General features: G+C 35.2%; 1 protein-coding gene across 1 annotated transcript in view; it reads left to right on the forward strand.

The window, feature by feature from the left end:
- Nucleotides 1–2261: 2261 nt before the first annotated feature.
- The window catches only part of LOC123663038 (neurobeachin-like), an 84488-nt gene continuing 63053 nt past the window's right edge, over nucleotides 2262–23696 (forward strand). Inside the window, exons 1-3 of the mRNA XM_045597779.1 lie at nucleotides 2262–2318; nucleotides 5081–5198; nucleotides 10921–11023. Coding sequence (XP_045453735.1) covers nucleotides 2262–2318; nucleotides 5081–5198; nucleotides 10921–11023 — 278 coding nt within the window. The remainder of the gene's footprint in view (nucleotides 2319–5080; nucleotides 5199–10920; nucleotides 11024–23696) is intronic.

Below are 23696 nucleotides of genomic sequence, written 5' to 3' on the forward strand. Positions count from 1 at the left end.
TAACCCTCGTTTGTCCTTATCATAAAATAATTTTTATTATAACCTGCTTAAAATCCTAAACAATCAATATATTTAATTTTTAATTTGACACAACCTACACATTAAAATAATCAAGCAACTTAACAAAAATAAACTAACTAAAATCGAGATGAAATGGTAATGAATCCCTTTTTAAATAAAATATCTACATTGTAATCAGAATAATAAAATTCACCTCGTCTGTGGATCACTTTGAAACTTTTGCATGCTATGAGCGAACATTTCGTGCGAAAAACAAAATAGAGTACATAAATCTACACGCTAAGTCTGCTTTCCTAGTATTCTTCACACGGTGAAGAGATAATTCACGCTAATCTTTTGGTAGATCTTTTCGAAAACTGTGAGATTATGTGACAATTTATGTGAACTGGAGAACTCTGTATCATTCTACGCATACAAAATAAGATTTAGCATATAATATTACTTTCTCACATACTCTGTTCTCCCAGTTAACTTATCTTATTGCAAGATTTCTGGCACGAAATCGCTAAATTAATTCTTGCGCGCCTTGTGTTAATTTTAATAAATATATTTTTCAATTGTATTAATCGTTAAAATACTTTTTTATTGATTCGTCAGGTTTTTTGGTTTTATTATTTTGTTATTAATTTTGTCATTGTTAATGGTATTTGGTCTATTATGAAAAATGAAAATGGCACTTAAATTTTTTGAACCATACATTACAGTGAACACGTGTCGTTTCCCACAATCTGGTAACGCATTCATCTCGTGACGCTCGCGTGTCTGTGGACCATTAGTGATAAGATGACGTTAATGTGTGAACTAGATGATAGAAAAGTGTGTTCGATGTAAATTGCCAAAGAAATGAATGCAAGAGGCAACATTAATTACGGTGTTTTATTTATTAATTTAACAGTATCTCTACAAACTTTTTTATCACCGACAAGCTTTCTGCACATGTCACTTATACACATTTGTATACCGATCATAATACAATTTAAATTTTATAAAATTAAAATACTGCAGTAGTATATTCGAAATACAAAAATACCAAATTCCTTTTTTCTTCTTAGCTTTTTATACAGATCATATAAATATCACTACAAAGAATGACTTTAAATAGATTTTTGGATATGTTTATAATTATCGAATGAAGAGTACTACTCTCCCGTCAGGTTTACAATGAACCGAAGGTACTTCTGTAATTCTTAACTTTATCAAGTTAACTTCAGACATTTTGCATTAGGTTTATCGGAGTAATTAATTTAGAATTTTTCACTCCAAGTAGCTTTTGTCGGTTGTAATAATGTAGGATTTAGCTATTGTAGTCGATAACTTTTAACGTTTGAAAAGCTCTTAGGTTAAAGAGATCGTTATAAGGCGTTAAGATCGTCTGCTACTATATTACGTTTATTAATTACCGATACCTGCAAATTGGTTTGTGTTGTTTATTATATTGATCATTATTTTATATATGTGCTAATATATATTAATATCAAAGATATTAATATATGTATTTTACCCAAAATTTGTACTGTTTAAATTATATATGAGGCGTACACGGTATAAATAAAAAAGCAATGATAAATATTGATAGTTACTAATAGTTTTCATTAACCGGTGGTGAATGTAATTTGAGTTTTGTAATAGAGTTGGTTAATAAAAAAATAATTTGTTTTGCAATAAACAAATCTCGTTCCATATCAAAACACCTGTTAGTTTACCAGAACACATTGCACTATCGAGAGGGTGTACCAAAGGGCCCTCGAGGGGCGAAGTTGACAAATTGCATTAGAATTGAATCCGACATTCCCTCCCCATCTCCGAAGCCCTCCGTTATTCTCTAGTAATGTAGATACGTGCTTTATTACAACGAAAACAATATGAATTGTTTGGTGTAGTTGTTCTTTGTGTTTCATTGTTGTTAATTTAGATTCACTCTCGTGCTTTTTATTTTATTTTGATTTATTACCTACAAAGGGGTTTTCATGGTAATAGATAGGTTTGCTTATAAATTTAGCAGTACACAAAATAACTGTGGGATCCAACTTAGTCTACATACATATTAAGATTGTCTTACAGCGTCTGACATAGCTGACTACTGGACACTACTAACTACTGACTAAATTAGTAAATATTGTAAGGAGCGGCCATTATTTTATTTCTAGGCTAGTACTTAATATCGAGGCTGTATTCCAATTACAAAAAACGTAATAGCTCAAACAAGTCAAACTTTATATCAAGTCACTATTTCCTTAAAAATGCCTTCTTTAGATGCAACTAAATTGACAGTAAACCGAGACAAAATGAACATAACCGTAACCAACCCAATGCGTCAGTTGGAGTTATAAATTTTCATCAAAAATAATGGGGACAATGTGTTAGTTATTTTTAAATATCTAAATTTACATCATCGAAGTCGAAGAAGTTGTTTTATTTTTTATTGTAATATTTTACTGAAAATTATATTTTTGATATAAAAAAATATGTATTTATAAGAAGCAAGCTACGTTTACAGATAAAATCGTGTAAGATCTCGTCATATGTAACGCCATAAACTACACTTAGATACCAACATGGATAGATAGAAATTGAAATTTATAACATATAATTTTCTTTTTATATTTTTGTATCTATTCGAATATACTTAAAAGTAAAGGTGTAGCGGATTTAATAGTTTATTTGCTTTATAACTTCGCTCGCGACTACATTCGCGATCATACATTTTTGACATTCATCCCCTCATTTAAACAAGTTGTTAGTATTTCAATAAAAATATCTAGTACTGTAAAAGTAAAATGATATAAAAATTGTGATAGTAAGAGAAGCTTTGCTTTATTTTGTGTAAGAATGCGCTCCTGATAATTTCAAGTAGGCCTTGAAGGCTCAAATAGGTCTTGAAGGCTCAAGTAGGTCTTGCTCCTACTTTAAATATTAGTAAATTATTTTGGGGACTGCTGAACCGATAATCTACGTAAGATTGTGGAGGCTGGATGAGGATAGCGGGCAGGGATGTCTTTCGCGAACTTGGGGAGGACTGTGTCCAGCAGTGGACTTCAATAGGCTGATTGGACTGACTGACTGAAATTATTTAATTTTGCTGTCTGTATATTATGTCATGAAATAATCATTGATGATTGCAATACACATTTATTTTTCCTGGCAAAGAAAAATTAAGTTCGTAAAAGATACAGTCCTGGAGACAGATATATGAAAATCCATACGGTAGAGTCATGGGAGCACACTAGTACTTTATTAATCGTAATAAATCAACAGTAAACAAAAACGAGACATGCAAGTAATGTTTGAACACATCGCATTATGTTACTATCAACGCTCCCAGCTACTCCCTCGGCGACTCACGGGGGTGGCTGCGACCCCTCGCAGTCCGCACTGAGCTATTAGTGCTGTGTCTGTTGCTTTTTGGATTCTGTTTGTAGTGATTAGTGGATAATAGGTTTAGATTGAACTCGGGGCTATTAAAAGTTTTATAATCGGGCAATTTTGACTGATTGGTTTGGTGTGTATATACTTTATGAATATTTTTATACACGTATACAATTATAATCGTTACTCATAGTAGGGAATATATCCGCTAACCCGCATTAAAGCAGCGTGGTGGATTAAGCTCTGATCCTTCTCCTACATAGGGAAAGAGGCCTATGCCCAGTAGTGGGATATTACAGGCTGAAGCGATACAATTATTCGTTTACAAACATTGTGCGTTTACATGTGTATACAATAAAGCCTACAAACTTATCTTTCAAAGCTAATTCTGATATTTAACTAAAACGTTGTTTAAAGTTTTTCTCAAAAATTTAACAATTTACCAAGCAACAAAATCAAATTTTTTTTCTTATAAAACATCAAAAGCTATAAATAATCAACGTAACATTTATTACGTTAATGTATTATAAATTAACATTTTCTTTATTCAGCTGTCTTTTCACGCCTAACTCGTTCATATTTAAATTTTTAAGTACCCAACGCTACGCACTTAACAATATTACTCGTAGTAATCTATTAATAAAAATCAAGTTACGCTTAAAAGTAATTTTATAGAGACACTTAAAATCAAATTTGTTACTCATTCCAATTAGGTCATCTCGAGGAACTACTTAATAACGATCATATATAACGAAATAAAGAGCTAACGAACATTTTACGACGTCCTCGCGTTTACGACGCCGATGTTATTTTAAAATTTATTCGACGCACACGAAACCATTGCATTTAGGAGGAACATTAACGAGGTGACGGGACGGAAGTTATCTTTTGTATTCAATTTATTTTTTCACTGAAACGTCTCTATTAGCATACGTCTGATGATAGTCGGGCTACAGCGTGAGATCTGCCCGTACGTCTGTCGAGTTATCTTAATTGTCCTAAAAAAGCATTATATTATATTATATATGTAATTATGTATGGTGTTTAAAATGCTTCCGTAATTATTCTAATTACCGTCGTATCATAATCTCAACGTTTTTAATTGTAGATAGATTTATGTCAGTTTGAAGTAACACGAACGCTACATCAAGTAATGATCAAATAATACATAAGTGGTTTCTCGATTTTGTTCTAAGAAAGAAGTCATTAAGATTATTTCGTTAAAATGATACATTGTAATTGTTATAACTAGTGGTCGCCCGGGAGTCGAAATTCGATCATACCAAAAAAATTAAATAAAAACAAAAAAAAATTTAAAAAATTAAAAAAAAATTCAATTTGACTACAGTTTTAACAATCAACAAAAGAGTATGATACATAAGATTATTAAAAGTTTTAGTTTTTCATTAAAATGCAAAATAATTCAATAAAACCTACCCTGCTAGTTTAAATAAGTTTTGGGAAATAGGTATCTGGATGCATAAACGAATACTTATAATTCTTAACTAACTACTGAATTGACTACAATAAAAACTACCTATAGTCTAGAAGCAATAGTGCGAAAACTCCTTATTAAGAATTACGAGGGTAAAATCGTAAAGTACTTATATACCTAATGTCGACAATATTAATAAGTTTTATTTAACATCTTTCGAATTGTTGCAATATGTAATTGTTTGTTCTTATATTCCAGGTGCTGAAGTACTGCGAGCACCTGCACGGGAAATGGTACTTCAGCGAGATCCGCGCGATCTTCTCGCGCCGCTACCTGCTGCAGAGCACCGCTATCGAGATGTTCCTCGCGAGCAGGAGTACGTATCATACAATTATACAAGCTGTCCTCCGCTTTTTTAACCGCGTTAATTTGATTAAAAATCGTACTTAAATATTATATAACCTATTTCCTCGGGAAATGGATTAAATAAAACAAAATTAATTTTTCAATTTGTTTTTCATTTTCAGATTTAAAATATTAGTATAGATTTTAATGTACATTTTTGATTTAATGTGTGATTTTAATGTGTGAAACTTACATAGATTTAGGGTGTGTTTCATCGCTTGTGGCTAAAGTTTATCCTGCAAATAAGTATTGAATAAGATTTAATAGCAGGAGGTAGAATAAGGATAGGTCCTTAATTCAGTTAAGAAACCACAAATTCTAAATTCACAATTACAAATAGAAATAAGAAGTTGGAATTCTGTGGGGAAGAACAATACTACATCATAAAGTTTTATCCATTGGATACTGTCATCTGTCTAACTGAGGTAGGGCACAGCAGGAATTTCCTGCTCAAAATATGGAGCAGCCCGACTGGGGTAGTACCTCGACCTTACAGAAGATCACAGCAAAATAATATGTTTTCAAGCAGTATTGTGTTCCTGCTGGTGAGTAAGGTGACCAGAGCTCCTGGGGGAATTGGGGATTGGGTCGAGAACGCGTTTGCGACGCTTCGGGTGTTTCAGGCGTCTATAAGCTACGATAATCGCTTACCATCAGGTGAGCCGTACGCTTGTTTGTCGACCTAGTAACATAAAAAAAAGTCTGTCAAATGGCGTTCTTAAAGACATTTGTTGATACAAGCCTTTATAAATATGTAAAGGATTGGTTTGGCTTATTCCCTACAATCGAATTCGTTGTACCTAACTGGGGGTATAGTTTGGATTGTTAGAGGTAAAAAAAACTGAACAGATGTTATTTGTCACACAAACATTTAAAGAGAGTTACAACGATTGCCAAATTCATCCTCTGAGTGCGTTATAAAGTTACACATAATTAGGTGCATGTGTTACTAGGTTTACTTTTCTGTCTTATCCGTGTACTTTTGTTAGCTGAAAACTCTAGGCAAATGTCTAGGGCTACTTTCGTAGCTGTTAAACAAGATATGATTATAGTGTTGTACAGCTCGAATTAACGGGTACTCGATAAAGAATCGATCTTTAGTAAAATTAGTATTAATTTGCATTTTATCGTTACGATTACAGACTTTAAAAGATCATACACATCTTACTGTTATAGGTACCGACTTAATAAGCAGAACAAACCTTTTATACCACTTGACAAGTATCCCCAGTTTTAAACACTTATATATATTGTTAGCATAATATCGATTATTTTAATACGTTTCGTGACGTCGTGCAAAAGTGTTAATAAAAATAGTTTCCTACCCGCTAATACGTTTTGTAACGTCATGCAACAACGCCTATAAAAGCAGTCCCTACCCATTCAGAGGGCTCTTTTGCTTGTCGGCTTTCGGGACGATAGGTCGTTGTTTCGTGACGAGTGTGTTGATCATTTTTATATTCAAAGTAACGGTTGTTTGCTTGGTTAATTTAAATTGTAATTCTCGGTCATTATTTTCGATTAAGTTAGTGGTTAAGGTTAATTTTTGTGATAATTGTTATATTTGTAAAAATGAGTAATAAATAGAAGTTAAGTGTTCGGTGTTCTGTCTTTTTTTTTTTAATAAATAAGTTTGTTTCTCCTAAAATCAGAAGTGGGATTGCTCCTTACGACACCACTTCATAAGCAAACAGCCGTTAATTTGAAATCGTCATGCCGCGTTCACGATCGTGCGGTTCGTGTTCACATAGTCGATCAGGCAGGACTCCTAGCCGTGAAAATAGGCAGTCCCGCGGTAAATCTATAAGGAACAAACAAACGCGCAATAGGCCGTCACGGGTAAATCGCCGTTGTCATAGATCGCGAAGTGAATCTGATGATGAAAGGTTATCTCAGGTGCGTGCAATCGTCGCGAGTGGGCGCCGTGTCAACTTACTGAACGTTCCCTGCGACCACGCAGGCTGTGTTCGGAGAATCGCGAACGGTTATCACGCAGTAGCAGTGAGTATTCGTTACTTTCTGGTAGATCTCGTTTGCGCAGATGTAGTAGTTCGAATAATCGTACGATAGATGCGATTATGACTCGTCTGTCTGCTACCGAGCAATCGACAGTCAACTCATCACGAAATTTGTTGCAAACTTACTTACGAAACTGGTAACGTATCTGTAGTGGAGAACGATGCGTCCACGAGTGCCGCAGAGTTATGTATCAAATTTTGATCCAGCTGTACACAATTTTAGAGCGTGGTATAGTGAAGTTGACGTGAAGTAGACGTATATAGAAAAGATTTTGAGGGCTTATCGCGAGTCGCTAATTGTTTTAAGGGCGATGCCAAAATTTGATTAAACGAGAGGACCAGTAATGATCGTTCGTCGTTCAATTTCTGTCGCGAGTTTAGGTCGTGTGGGTAGTTGTTTACGGGATGAAGCGCAGTCGTGGTTAAATGATTGTGTGATGCAGGATAGAACGTGAAGCAGCTTTAAGTCGAGTATCTTTTTAGAAACAGGTAGAATATCTTGGTTGATTAATTTACCAAGGTCAGGTGAGGCCGAGCTTTAGTAAAATTGAGGCACTTATTCAGTCACCGAAGCCTACCAACGCAAGACAGGTTAACCAATTTCTAGGTCTTACAGGCTATATCATTATTGCCAAATTATTAAGAAACGGCGAATCTTTGCTGTAGAGGACCTTGTCTTTGTGATTAAAATCTAGCAAGCACTTACAGTGTGCTTAGCGCACTCCCGCATAACCGATACGAGTTGAGGTTGCTGGCAGGCTCCTATGGTAAGACGATACGAGCAGCTTCTGAACACATGGTTCAGTGGCTCGGCGAGTGGACGCCGGACACGTGCTTTGTATTCTTCGATAGCGGTTGGTATACACCGCCATGGTAGCAGTACGGGTAAGCAAACGTGGAGCCTCTGCTATCATTATCATTACAGCCTATACAATCCACTGCTGGACATGGGCCTCCACAAGTTTGCGCCAAGCGTGGCGTGAACTTGTGTGTTTTGCCCGTGGTCGCCACGCTGGAGAGGTGGGTTCGTGGCCGCGGGGCTGGCTTTGTCACGCCGGGGGCGCTGCTGCCCATCTTCGGCCTGTGTATTTCGGGGCCAGCGGTTGGATGGTTGTCCCGCCACCGGTCGGCTTTTTGGATTCCATGGTGGTGACGGAACTGTGTTGTCCCTTGGTCGCCTCTTACGACACCCGCGGGAAGAGAGGGGGTGGCTATGTTCCTTAGTACCGTAGCCACACAGTACTATATTCACACTGCTATATTTTTCATGAATTAGCAAGCTAACCAATTGCCGTATTTTACAGCAATGTACATGAATATTGTGGTATGTGAGCTGCCTTTACGTGTGGTCACGCGTGTCGGCGTAGTCATGCGTGTGATGGCACCGTATAGTGGTGCGGTGTGGTGCGGAGCTGTACACGTGCGATGGTACCTGCACGTTGCTGGCACGACGTGACAAAATGACCGTTTTGTTATTTGAGACAAGCGTAATACTGCCTCTGTCTGCTTCTTGTGATGGGTATTGCGTAATACAGCCTCTGCCCAAGGGATATCGCGTAATACTGCCTCTGTCCCTGGTCACATCGTGGGTATCGCGTAATACTGCCTCTGCCCGTAAGGTAAAGTAAATTTTGTGTGATGGGTATTGCGTAATACAGCCTCTGCCCAAGGGATATCGCGTAATACTGCCTCTGTCCCTGGATCACATCGTGGGTATCGCGTAATACTGCCTCTGCCCGTAAGATAAAGTAAATGTTGTGTTGGGTATTGCGTAATACAGCCTCTGCCCAAGGGATATCGCGTAATACTGCCTCTGTCCCTGGATCACCTGATGGGTATCGCGTAATACTGCCTCTGCCCGTAAGGTAAAGTAAATGTTGTGTGATGGGTATTGCGTAATACAGCCTCTGCCCAAGGGATATCGCGTAATACTGCCTCTGTCCCTGGATCACATCGTGGGTATCGCGTAATACTGCCTCTGCCCGTAAGATAAAGTAAATGTTGTGTGATGGGTATTGCGTAATACAGCCTCTGCCCAAGGGATATCGCGTAATACTGCCTCTGTCTCTGTATCACCTGATGGATATCGCGTAATACTGCCTCTGTCCGTTGATTACATAGTGGATATCGCGTAATACTGCCTCTGTCCCTGGCTCACATAGTGGATATCGCGTAATACTGCCTCTGTCCCTGGATCACATGATGGATATCGCGTAATACTGCCTCTGTCCGTTGATCACATAGTGGATATCGCGTAATACTGCCTCTGTCCGTTGATCACATAGTGGGTATCGTGTAATGCTGCCCCTGTCCGTTGATCATATAGTGGATATTGCGTAATACTGCCTCTGTCCGTTGATCACATAGTAGGTATCGTGTAATGCTGCCTCTGTCCGTTGATCACATAAGTCTGCTGCAGACGATGAATATGACAATGCTCAGATCGGGCCTTCGACGGCTCCCGCTACTGCTTCCCCAGGAGTTCTTCCTGGAGACGGCGAGCTCGAGTCCTTATCAGCGTCCACCGATGGCGTTCGTGGTGAAAATGTGCACCGGGGACGGCGCACGGTCAGGAGAGGCCGTGTTAGCATAATATCGATTATTTTAATACGTTTCGTGACGTCGTGCAAAAGTGTTAATAAAAATAGTTTCCTACCCGCTAATACGTTTTGTAACGTCATGCAACAACGCCTATAAAAGCAGTCCCTACCCATTCAGAGGGCTCTTTTGCTTGTCGGCTTTCGGGACGATAGGTCGTTGTTTCGTGACGAGTGTGTTGATCATTTTTATATTCAAAGTAACGGTTGTTTGCTTGGTTAATTTAAATTGTAATTCTCGGTCATTATTTTCGATTAAGTTAGTGGTTAAGGTTAATTTTTGTGATAATTGTTATATTTGTAAAAATGAGTAATAAATAGAAGTTAAGTGTTCGGTGTTCTGTCTTTTTTTTTTTAATAAATAAGTTTGTTTCTCCTAAAAATATATATATATATATATATATATATATATATATATAAGTGCTCGTGTCACAATTTTAGTTACTATACTCCTCCGAAACGGCTTGACCGATTTTATTAAAATTTTCTGTGCAAGTTAGGTCTGAGAATCGGCCAACATCTATTTTTCATACACCTAAGCTATAAGGAGGGGATTGAGGGGGTTAATAACATATAAACATATATAACAACGTTTGCGGGGTCAGCTAGTAAATCTTATAATAATCATCACTCGAATATCAATATTTACGAACGCGAAACGATCTCCGTCGTTTATGAACCGATTTTGATAATTCTTTTTTTGTTGGAAAGGAGATATCTCTAGTTTAGTACCATGATAAGGAAACCAGGATCTGATGATGGGATCCAAGAGAAATCGAGGGAAACTCGAAAATCTGCATAACTTTTTACTGGGCGTACCGATTTTGATAATTTTTAATTTAATCGATAGCCGATGTTTCTCATGTGGTCACATTCAAATTTCATCGAGATCTGATTACAACTTTTGGAGTAATCTTTGATAATGCGTATTTACTTGACTATTTTTTCATCTACCTACGTTGTATTACTTGTCTTGTCGATATAATTGAAGTCGGTTTTTCTTCGTTTGCCAGCAAACACAATTATTAATAAACACTTTAAATTTATTAATGTAACATATTTTAATGATTGTTTCCAGCGTCAATATTCTTCGCGTTCCCGGACCAGGCGACGGTGAAGAAGGTGATAAAGGCGCTGCCGAGGGTTGGTGTCGGCATCAAGTACGGCATCCCGCAGACCAGGTCAGTGCAACTTTTTACATACGGGAACTCATTGCAGTTATAATTTATTTTTTTTTTTATTTATAAATATGTTTATGGATTTGATACCTACAAAATAACAATAGAATATAAAGACAGAATAGGTGTTTTTTAGGGCTAATGAACTCAAATTACATATCGGCGAGCAGAGTCAAGCGCCGTGAAATTATGGTGTATTATAGGTACACGAGATCAAATCCACCATGACTAGCTTAAATGCCTGGCTCTCTAATTTCAATTAGGGCGTATAAACCAAATAAAACAAAACAAATGTGGAATTACCACTAGAAGAGATATCTTAATGCTAAAATACAATTCAATAACTATACGTTCCTTAAAAGTAGTGGACACGTGCTGCCATCTGTGAACAAGCATCAGTAGTAAAAGGCTTTTGTCGATGAGGTCTGCTTGTTTGTAGTAGTTTTTTTTTATCAATTCTTCAAGGTTCGCGTTTCCATCCATAGATGGTGCTATAAACAATAAGATCTTTATTGATTTGTTATAATTATTATACTTGAGTATTTTGTATATTTAGATAATCAAAATATAAATCTATATTTAGTATAATTTGTACTAAACTGTTAGTACATTTTTTAAAGAATATGACCATAGGCATATAAATTCTTATTCATTTGCTTTGAGGACGTAGAAATGCGTTCAAACTTTTTAGTGTCGTCACTTTTCTTGAACTTATCGATATGTATTTATAATATTCTTGATTTATATTAAAATAAATTGTTTTTTTTTTTCAAATTAGTACAATTATCAAATGCCTTGGAAATATATATACTAATCTCGTTAATCTTGTTCTTGGATACTGCCTACTATTTGGATTCCTAATTACGCTTCAGCCTTTGTAATATCCCAGTAGTGGGCATAGGCCTCTTTCCCCCATGTAGGAGAAGGATCAGAGCTTAATCCACCACGCTGCTCCAATGCGGGTTGGCAGATATATTCCCTACTATGGGTAATGATCGCTATCAGGTGTACATGATAACAACCGGGACCGACGGCTTAACGTGCTCTCCGAGGCACGGTGGACCCACAAGGACTGCACAAACACCTGCATGGCCAATACAAATGTTTGTCATGAGCGGGGATCGAACCCGCAACCGCCAGCGCAACAGGTACAATCCATGGCTGTAACCGTTGCGCCAACGCGGCGTCCTAAATAATTAGGAAAAAATTTAAGAAGCTAATTATGAATTGAAATTCTTGTTCAAGCCAATGAAGTAATTTTCAGTTGCTATGAATTGGTGTCATAAAGCTATAAAAAATAAGATATACCTATCATAAGAAATAAAAAAAATTTAAAGGCCATTTATTGGATATATATAAAATTCTCTATTTTTTTTTTTTTTTTTTTTATTTATATAATATCTAGTAAATGATTTGTTTACTAATGTAAATAAAAAACTTATGTAAAAACAAAACTTTATTTTTCACACCGTCATTTGCTACATCACAGAATTCAAAGACGTTTATAGCATCTACTTTGTATATAATAATATAATGTATAGGCACGGATTTATACTTCTTGTATAAGAAATATTTATTTAACCTATTTTCTATTGTATATGTAATAGTCTTTATCTATCAAAATAACAAAATATACTCGATCTTATAAAGTAAAATAGATAAAATTGTGAATCAAACGATTAAATAAAATATAAATAATTGCAACATCGTGATATTTACTATAAATACAGCGTTCCATACGGTAACTATATGTCTAACACTAAACGTTTAAAAATTCACCGCGTAAAAGCTAAATCTATCACAATGGAATGTATCACTTCCTTATCTCTAGTAGTCACTCGATACCTATAATACTGATCACACAATATATTATTAATAAATTAAATATATCTCTTACGGTTATTAACTATTATTATAAATAAGGACGAATTTGTTCACTCGAAAAAAATCGAGCGTTATGTTACTACATCGAAGTCTCTAAAAATGCAGACAATAGTCGGTCAGACATTCAGACTATATATTCTATATCCCTCCACCATATATTCTACTCCCGGTGGTCGCTCGTCGGACTCTTCCCTTTCATCCAATGATTAGCTAACTCCTTGCTCTTTTCCAAGGAAACGGCCGCCCCGGCGCTGTGTCTCCTTTGAACGGGTTTAGCTTCTAAACTAGTCGGCTTCTCGTAACCAACCTCCGGGTCGACTTCCTTCTTTTCGTCGTCGAACTGCCTCATTATCTCCGCGAGACTCTTCCCCTTCGTCTCCGGCAGGAACAGGTAGCAGTACGCCGCGCCTATGATCGCACAAACGCCGAACAGGTATAGAGTTCCGTTGCTGGTTAACAGTTTTTCTAGCTGAGGATACGTTTTGATGTTGAAGAAGATGAGGACGTAAGCGCAGCAGGCGGTAGCGCCGGACATGACTCCGCGGATATCCTGAGGGTATAATTCGCCGGACATGATCCAGGGGAGCTGGAGGAAGCCCACCATGCTGAAGCACACGTGTAAAAGAATGCAGGCCAGCTTAACTAGAGGTGGTCCGTGCAAGGAGTCTGTGACAGCGGCGGCCAACATGGACAGCCCCAGCAGCAAGCCGGACGCCGTGGCCAGCGCGCGGCGCCGCACGCCCGCCACCAGCGCCGCGCCCGCCGCGCCCATCACCACGCGCACGCCGCCCACTATCACGGACGCCGTGAACTCGTTCACGCTAGTACCCACCGCCTTAAAGAAGTCCACCGCGTAGTACAGTATCACGTATATACCGGACATCTCTTGGAATGCGAAGAACACGATGAGCAGGACGAACGGCTTCAGAACGCTTCTCCGCTTGAACAGACCAAGTTTTTGTTTAAACGTCATCGATTCGTCCAGCTTGCGGTCCTTGGTGAACTCCATGAGTTCCTGCTGCGCGGTGTTGTTGTTCTGTCTCAACCAGAACATGGCGTCGTAGGCTTCCTTCATCTGTCCCTTCGAAGCTAGCCAGAGCGGTGATTCCGGAACGAAGTACATTAGGAAGGGCGTTAGTAGAGACGTTGCAGCGCAGATGGCCGCAACTCTTCGCCAATGTATGAAAGACCCGAGCGAGTACACGACGAATATTCCCATCGACACTAGTCCTGGACCTAAAGCGCTCAAAACTCCCCTCTTTTCTGGCGTCGTGATCTCTACCACGTAAATGTAGGAGGCGGTTGACATACCTACAACATAAAACAATATTCATTGAAACATTGTACTATTGTGAACATTACCAAATCAACCCTTTTCATGGAAGATGAAACTCAACCCTGTTACAGACAAAGATACCACCGAAAATTTAACCAAACTGAATAATACTATTAATACCAATAAAAATACTTCTAAAACTAGTCAGCAAAACATCACAATTGCTACTTAGGTGTGAAGCACCGGAGGAGCGACAAATGTAATGCCGACCAAAAAGGATTGAAATCCTCTTTGATAGAATGATTGAAGGGATTTCTTCCAAGAAATATTTCCAGCTCCCTCACACAACATACAACAAAGGTGTAAGTTTGGTACTACTAGCCAAGAATGTTACCATCAGATTCAGAAGAGCTGTGAAATGTTACCATCAGATTACCCAATTGGCACAATAAAACCATTAAAATAATAACTACTGGTGGCACAACTCACCGATAGTAAATCCCGTGATGAATCTGCCGACGCAAAGGAAGACGTAGGTCTCCGAGAAGGCGATGACGAGCCATCCCACGAGGTTGGGCAACACGATGGACTGCAATAGAAGGCGCCGCCCCACCGCGTCCACCAACATTCCGCCTAACAGCGCGCCCACAGGGTTCGATATCACGCCCAGGCTGGCTGCGACGAAAATTCACTCATTATAGCCCTTTATTTATTATATTCTATGGTCTATCAACTACTTTTCATATTTAGGTTTCAGCATGTTAAGAATGTTTCCTGTTTTATCTAAAACACTTTTTTTTAATCGTTTCATCCTCTGATATCCTACTACTGGGCATAGGCCTCTTTCCCCTTGTAGGAGAAGGATCAGAGCTTAATCCACCACGCTGTTCCAATGCGGGTTGGCGGATATATTCTTTACTATGACTAACGATTGCTATCAGATTGTACACGATAACAATCGGGACAGATGGCTTGATGTGCTCTCGGAGACCCAGACCACGGCAAACATTTGTATGGCCAATACAAATATTTGTCATTTGCAGGGATCGAACCCGCAACCGCTAGCGCAACAGCCACAAACCAGTACTGTGACCGTTGCGCCAACGCGACTTTTAATTACTTAAATATTAACGTTAAAATAATATTTAAGCTATGAAAAAAGATTTTATTCCTTATCCGATCTTATCGTTGTTAAGTTGTGCAATTTGAAAAAAAACACTGCTACTATGTGAGCCAAATTGAAATGTATCCAAAAAGGTAAGTAGCTGAACTCTCTTATAATAATCTGTTAAATACAAATATATGCCCTTTCAACTGAAAACGTGCTCAAAAATAAATGTTGCCGCTCAGCGGCGGCTCATTATCAGCGACAAAAGTGCTGCAGAACATAGCGCTCTCTTATCGAGTGTTTGCACACCCGCTACCAATATTGACATTCTAGCATCGCTCGCATTAAAATATTTACTTCGCTTGTAAATATTAAGCGAGGGCAGTTACAGTGACTTAGATACAGTCAAATGTACTGTACTACTGTTGTTTTTGTTCTGATAAATATTTAATGATTACAGAACTTATAGTATGAAAATAACTGAACTAGATTAGTTAACTAAATTAATTATTACGTAATCGATTATTTCGTTTTGGTCATTTTTTTTTTTTAAAGACTAATAGTTTATTTGCAATTCGATCAATGTTATAATTAAAAGCGTATAATGTTTATAAAGTTTATGGATAATATAAGTTTTTTTTTTCAAAATAAATTCGATTTCTTTGATATAAACACATAAATAAAACTTGTATTTCTTCAAATCTTCACCACGAATGACGGCTATTTTAATCGTTTTAAGATAACGAAAAAAATAATTTTGAGTGAATATTTTAGATTATTATTGATAAAAAGTGTATTTTTTTTTCTTTGTAATTAAAAATATTTTTCCACTTACCAATCCATGAGCTTTGTTCATAAGATATTGTAGGGTGTTCATGCGTGTACTGGGGTAGTAGAACCGCAGAGAAGCCTTGGCAGAAACCAACCGATATGTTTATTGACTGAGCTGCGAGAGCCGCAAGCACCTGGAAAGTTATGATCGCCTGTTATTCATAAAGTTTCTTGCTTAAAATATTGGCATGTTTTCAATTGACGAAATCACGCTGATCGATAAAAAACACAGCGTAAAAACAATTAAAACAACATCCAATTTACAGATTAAATTAATTTTGTTTGGATCTTATGTTGCGATAAATTTTAATTACGCTTAAAAGCTATAATTTTTTTTTCTTATATAACACCAAAATATATACAAATTTTAACGTATTATTTATTATATTGCTGATTGCTTTTATGACGTATAACGATAACTGTGTTTGCAGGCAAACGAAGAAAAACCGACTTCAATTATATCGACAAGTAATACAACGTAGGTAGACAAAAAAATGTCAATTAAATACGCATTATCAAAGATTACTCCAAAAGTTGTAATCAGATCTCGATGAAATTTAAATATGACCACATGATAAACATCGGCTTTCGATTAAATTAAAAATCATCAAAATCGGTACACCCAGTAAAAAGTTATGCGGATTTTCGAGAGTTTCCCTCGATTTCACTGGTATCCCATCATCAGATCCTGGTTTCCTTATCATGATACCAAACGAGGAGATATCCCTAATCTCCTTTCCAACAAAAAAAGAACTATCGGAATCGGTCCATAAACGACGGAGTTATCCCCGAACATACATTAAAAAAAAAACATATATGCGGTCGAATTGAATAACCTCCTCCTTTTTTTGAAGTCGGTTAAAAATAGTCGATTGTCGAACATCATAAAGAATAAAATTAAACATAAACACGTGTAAACGGAGCATCGACACAAAAGTATTTTTAAAAACGCTTTTGTTGCCAAATTACGCTTTCCGCTGTTTATTCTTATAATTTGAAATAGATTAGTATCAAGGAACGTGACCTGACCACTGTGAGAGCCACGTGGCACTCGTTAAACGTTAATTGCATAGTATTAGGGACGCATGAGTGTATCTTAAGATTGTTGTCATTCCACTAGCTCGGACACGACAGTCGTAAAAGGGTTGTCTCAAATGATAACTCTTTAAAAGATTGTACGAGTATTTGTATATAAGTAAATTCTTTTTTATTGCTTTTAAAAATTTAAATATTAGTAAATCGTAATTTAACCATGTCTATGTTTGACATGTTCGAGATTAATTTGTATTTTTTTTTTTTTATATCGAAGCTTACATAATTATGTCAAAATTAAATAAATTAAACGAATTTGTTTTTCCATCAAGTTTTTTTTTTGCAAATTTTATTCAATAGAGATTATAAAATTTTCATTATACATTATGATATTTGTATTATGTGCTTATACTGTTTTTTTTTTTATTACTAATCTTTATATAAATTAGTTTTTAATTTATATAAAATGACACATGAGTTCACGCTATTTTTGGCGTAAACTTGTGGAGGCTTATGTCCAGTACTGGACTGTAAAGGCTGTAATGATATAAATTAGTTTATTTATATGCTGTACTAACTTGAACATTTCCCGCACGACGTGAAATAGATACGCGGACGGTCGTGCAAAACTGTGCAGCGGTCATTTATACATTTATATATAATAATCGCACCTAACCAGCGGAACGGAGCGCAAACCGATGTGTGATTGTGCTGTTGTTAAGCAACGATTACGCGAGATGACGAGGAAAACATCCCGAGAACGCTATTTACTTTTATTTCCATCGAACTTTTAAAAAGACTTGTATCTACAATACTAATATTATGAAGCTGAAGAGTTTGTTTGTATACTTAAACGCGCTAATCTCAGGAACTGCTGGTCTGATTTGAAAAATTCTTTCAGTGTTAGATAGCCCATTTATCGAGGAAGGCTAGAGGCTATATAATATTTTAGTTCAACTTTTTTTTTAAATTAACGTGGGTGAAACCGCGAGGCACATCTAGTATTTCATATTTCTAAATCTGCTTGACAATTCACTTTTTTTGCACCGCTATTATTTTGAATTTGTACAATTGTTGATAATAAAAATCGGACGCAATTACGAAGAATAACTTATCGTGATATTGTCAAAAGCTTGTTACATCACAAATCGTAATGTGTGATCGATTGGAGCGTAAAAGGGAAATTTTAAGTGAAATATATCTCACAAGATATTGTAGAGAAATAAATCTACTGTATATATTATATCGGTATCTAGTTTTATATATATATAATTAATTTTATTGTTATTTGGATCCAGTTTTACTGAATTATTTAAAAGTGAATCTTGTACCAACCAACTAACTTTAAGGTATAAATGTCAGAAAATAAAAAATATCTTAGCTACGCCTATTAATACTTATACATATTGTAGGTACACTACTTACAGTGAGATTAACTCCGATAGATTCGAAATAAATCTCTTTTTTCGACGTATGCATCCCAGTGCGTTTAATTACAGACTGTGTGGCACCGCGGTATTGAGGTAGGGCGACCGCGAAGGTATTTAAGGTTATGGGTTCGACCATGGAAATAAAACCACTGGATGAGTCAAATTGTGCGAACTCGTTATATAAATGCTAGTTTGGGTCAGTCAATTGATATACGCATCTTTTTATTAATATTGTAAATTTGAAGAATTTGTTTCTATAATTTTTTTTTTATTTGGGGCTGGGTGAGGACTACGGAGAACCGAGAAGTTTGGTCTCAAACTTAGGGAGGCTTATCTACAGAAGTGGATTGTGATAGCCTGAAACAAGCAATTTATTTAAGATTTTTTTAAAATATATGCTTGATATCTGCTAAAAATTGCATGTCTTATGTGTGGTATTACATACATATATAAGTACATTGTTAACTTATATACTGGATGATCTCGTGACTTATCTTGCATTGCGTTTAATAAAGAACAAAACAATTTCGTTACAAATTCACTACTAATGTTTATAGAGTAATAACTTTACTTCTATATGATAAATCAATATGAAACCCATGCCAGATTTTAAGCTTGTTCTCAGCTAGATCTCCGGAATAAGTAGTTCGGCAATCGCATGCTATTTCATGCGGATGATTTTATCGTGGAACAGGAACAAAAGTTACTCAGACTTACACAACTCATTTTTTTTTCTTTTCTCGCTTTTCTAAATATCTGTCATGGACAGATATCCATTTATATTTTTTTTATTTGTATGCGTGGGTAAAATATTGTTGCTTATAAAGAATTGCTATTTGTAATTATGTTTGTTAGTAACAATTTTCACTTCTAGATAGTTTTACTATCATCGCAATGGCGAGTGAATGTAAGGCCACGTGTGTGTCTTTTAATTATAGTGATATTTCTAGATAATATTCAATACCTACATAAATACTCTAACTTTTTATTTTAAAATAATGAAATTAATTTTTAATATGAATATTATAAGAGAAAAAATAAGAGAAATAATATAAAATTTTTATTATATATTAAATATATAATATATAAAAAAATCTATGTTGAAATTTTTGAGATAAGTAGAATAAAATAATTATGTTTTTATTTTAATGTGGATAACATTTTGATTCAGTTCTTTTTGTTATTCTTATATTTCTGTAAATATGTGTATCCCACATTTATCAATGGCGTCAAAAACAAGTTGCGTTCCAGTGTTGTATGATTGAAATAATCTTTTACCATTGCTGTACAATTATTCATGCTAATTTTGTACTTAATGCCAGTCATTAATATTAACCTATATTATTATCGTTGAATATCGAGAAAATGAATGAGTATTAAGGAAGAAAGATCAATAATACGCATTTGAGAAGTATCAACAAAAGTTTTCAAACAAAACAATATCTGGATTAGTTATTCTCGAAACAAAATTAATGCGAAGTTGACATCTAGAGAGATAACACACGATGTTAAGTGTAGATGGGGGTAAACCTGTTTCATAATACATAAAAACCTTCTAGATCATACTGGATCAACGTATTCGATGTCCCTTTAAAAGGTCTTTTAATACATTGACATTAAGTGATATAAAGATAATGTCCTAAGCACGTTCAATTTTATGTTTGTAAAAACTTTGCAACGGCACCTTTGCAGCGGTTTCAATCGCTTTAAGCAGATTTTTTACTGTTGACAGAACGTTAGCAGAATCTTGGTATTAATTTAGTAGATCTTATTATCTGTTCTCTATTTATTATTGAATTTAATATTCAATTGAGTTTCAGTACAAAAAATACTTTCGTACGTTGTATGATGTTATTATAGAAAAAATATATTCATAATATTTCAATATGATTCATAGACATTAATTAAGTCTAGATGCATATCTTGTAAGCGACAAGATGTTAATGAATAAGTAATTATTATCATACTTGTGAAATTGATATCAAAATCGCAGACACTTTTCTCACATAGTACTCTTACTAAATGAATTTTCTGCAATGATTATTATTTAAGATTACATTGTTTTCATTGAACTCGATGTTTTATTTATTGCTCTTGAAATAAAGAAAAAAAAAAAAACGGAAGCGAATTTTTTAAGTGATAACAAAAACGTAATCATGTACATATTTCTAGATAGCAAATTTGTGTTTTCTTGCAACACAAGAACATAATAATGTATTAAATTACGTCTCATTCTCTATCTTAGGTCATCTGATGTCAAACTTTTTAGCGTTTTAATCTAACGTAATTACGGACTTCCAAAATACGAACAATTATTAGATATGTATAATTAACAACTCAATAATAAAAAATGATGTGTGTGTGTATGTTTTGTAAAGTAATATAATTAAAATAACCTACGTCTGAATCATTTATTTGAATGAACGTTTCGCTTTGTTGCCTTTTATGCCTATCTCTGTCATTATTTATTGCGGTAATGCTTAAGTTAATCTAGAAATATTTTCTATTAAAATTAAAAGATTAATAAAAAGTATAGTTGGGCCTCTAACAATTGGGATGATGCAATATTGTGTAATAACTGGTCTGTTCAGGTTTTAACATCGCCATAGCTCCAAATAATAAACAAAATCTTTATCTAAAGGTGATGAAGAACGTCTATGTACATTCGATTATGTTTCCGGAAACATTAACAGATCGATTTATTTTTATTTATAAAAAAAATGTAAATAAAATTAGTATTTTATTAATATTATAAATGCGCGTCTAAAAATATTAACTCGGAATTTTGAATTGGACATGAAACTACGGTTTCAACTTACTTCATGATGTGTTATGTAATCGTAGTGTAGTAGGTATTTACATATATGTTTTGTATAGGTAAATGTACAGTGTTTATCTCAATGTACATTAACATTATTAACAAATTAGTTTTCTAAGAATTATATTTAAAACAAAATTAAAACAATTTTAATTTTCTATGTCAAATTTAAAGTTAAGAGAATTTGCTTACAGTACCTATACCTTTATAAGAAAAAGAAATATTTAGATGAGGAAAATCGTTCTTTACAGTATACATTCATATAATACATAAACTAAGTTATTACTTGTGTCTTGTTACATAATACACTAGTCGTAATTACGCGACAACGTAGAATCATGTTACATCGTGCAATCTGTCATTGTCTTAGATTCAAACTAATTTCCAGCTCTTTATTGCCATTAATTGCGGTTTAGCTAAAGTAGGCTATAAAAAGTATCATAAATATACTAAATTCAAATAGACTTTCCTTTTAAATAGATATAAAACTCATAACAAAGAATTACATAATATATTGTAACTACTTTGTTTTTAAATTGGTAGCATGTAAACAAACATATGTTGCTCTATATAATAAAACCTTTTTAACCTTTAAGCCCCGCGTTAGCTAACCAATCCGCGCTTTCTTACATTTGTTAGTATCGTAGCAGGAGGTTGTTTTACCAGCCATATATCACTAGCTGTGTCTCGAGGTTTTACTATCGTTAATTTGAGGAAACAACGTTATAAAATTGTATATAACATATACTATCCACTCAAAAGAGGATTTTCCAATTTGAACCAGTAGATATCTATATTATTAATCGATCTTAGCTAAATTTTATCAAAATCAGCTTCAGTTCATTTCAATTACATTTGTTACTAAAAATATCGAGTTTACAAAGTCAAACAAAAACTACTTAATGTTTTTTTTTTATTACAATAGCATATAACAAGCAAATTTTATTATTAAGATAAAAATCATTTAAAGCATAAAATTTATCGCTACGATTTATTCATACGAAATTATATTTTTTTTTTATTAAAAGCAATCCATTTAATGACACATAGCTATTACCGAAATAACATTAAAAAATCGTTTGAAGTTGTCAACGTACGTCGCTGATTGAGCTCATCCGGCCGCGGGTCAAGTTCAATACCGCGACTGCGCGCTACAGACCTTCGCTCGTAGACTGCGTTTATCGAACTTCCGTCAGGAACTAGATACAGTTCCACGAACTCTGAGAGAAATGTTTGGAAATTGTATTTTTATTCTATAATATTAAAAATTTTTTTTTACAAATTACGATACATTTTACAATAACAGTTAACAGTAAAGCTATTTACAATCTTACATAATACGTAATAACTGTTGCTGGACAACACACGTGAGTTCACGCATTATTGGCGCGAGCTTGTGGAGGCCTATGTCCAGCAGTGGACTGCAATAGGCTGGAATGATGATGATGATGATGATGATTGCTGTTTTTGGTTTTATTAAGATTGGAAAATAAGAATAAAATATTCAATGTATATAAACAAAGAGATGGGATCAAAGGAGTGGTCAGGATGTAATCAAGCTACATTTGTACACGGAGTACTAATCTGAGTAAAAGTCTTTGCTGATAAAAAGAATTTTTACTCATTTACTTTTTAAATTTGATTTTAAATTTTTTTTTCAGTAGTTAGTAATCATGATTACATGATTATTTTTGACTTACGATGAAGAATTGGTATGTGAACTTTCAACGTTACCATCGTATTCTCCACACAATACGCACGTGTTAATTGTTTTGTTTTTTATTTTATTTGAAGAGATGTTACGTTAAGATGAGGTGAGACAAACGTAGTGTTTTTAGCAAACAATCACAATTGTAATTGCAATATATGAGACTGATTACAAAAATACAGATAATTTTTATTAAACTGTTTTTTTTTTAATTTTAAAAATCTTCACTGTTGGTCTTAGTCAATTAAAAAAAGTAAATAAGATTACGATTACAGAATAGTTATCATTACTGTGGTTACCCCCTCTTTTCTCGTTGGTGTAGTACGAGGTGACTAAGGGATAATACAGTTTCACTACCACCTTAGAACTTAACAAGCCGACCGATGGCGGAATAGCCATCCAACTGCTGGCTTTGAAATACACAAGCCGAAGACGGGCAGCAGCGTATTCGGTGCGACAAAACCAGCCCTGCAGTCACCAACCGGCCCAGCGTGGTGACTATGGGCAAAACACATGAGTTCATGCCATAATGTTTGACGCGAACTTGGGGAGGCCTTTGTCCAACATTGGACTGCGATAGGCTGAAGTG

Source organism: Melitaea cinxia, chromosome 19 (assembly GCF_905220565.1).
Source record: "Melitaea cinxia chromosome 19, ilMelCinx1.1, whole genome shotgun sequence".
Classification (NCBI taxonomy): Eukaryota; Metazoa; Arthropoda; class Insecta; order Lepidoptera; family Nymphalidae; genus Melitaea; species Melitaea cinxia.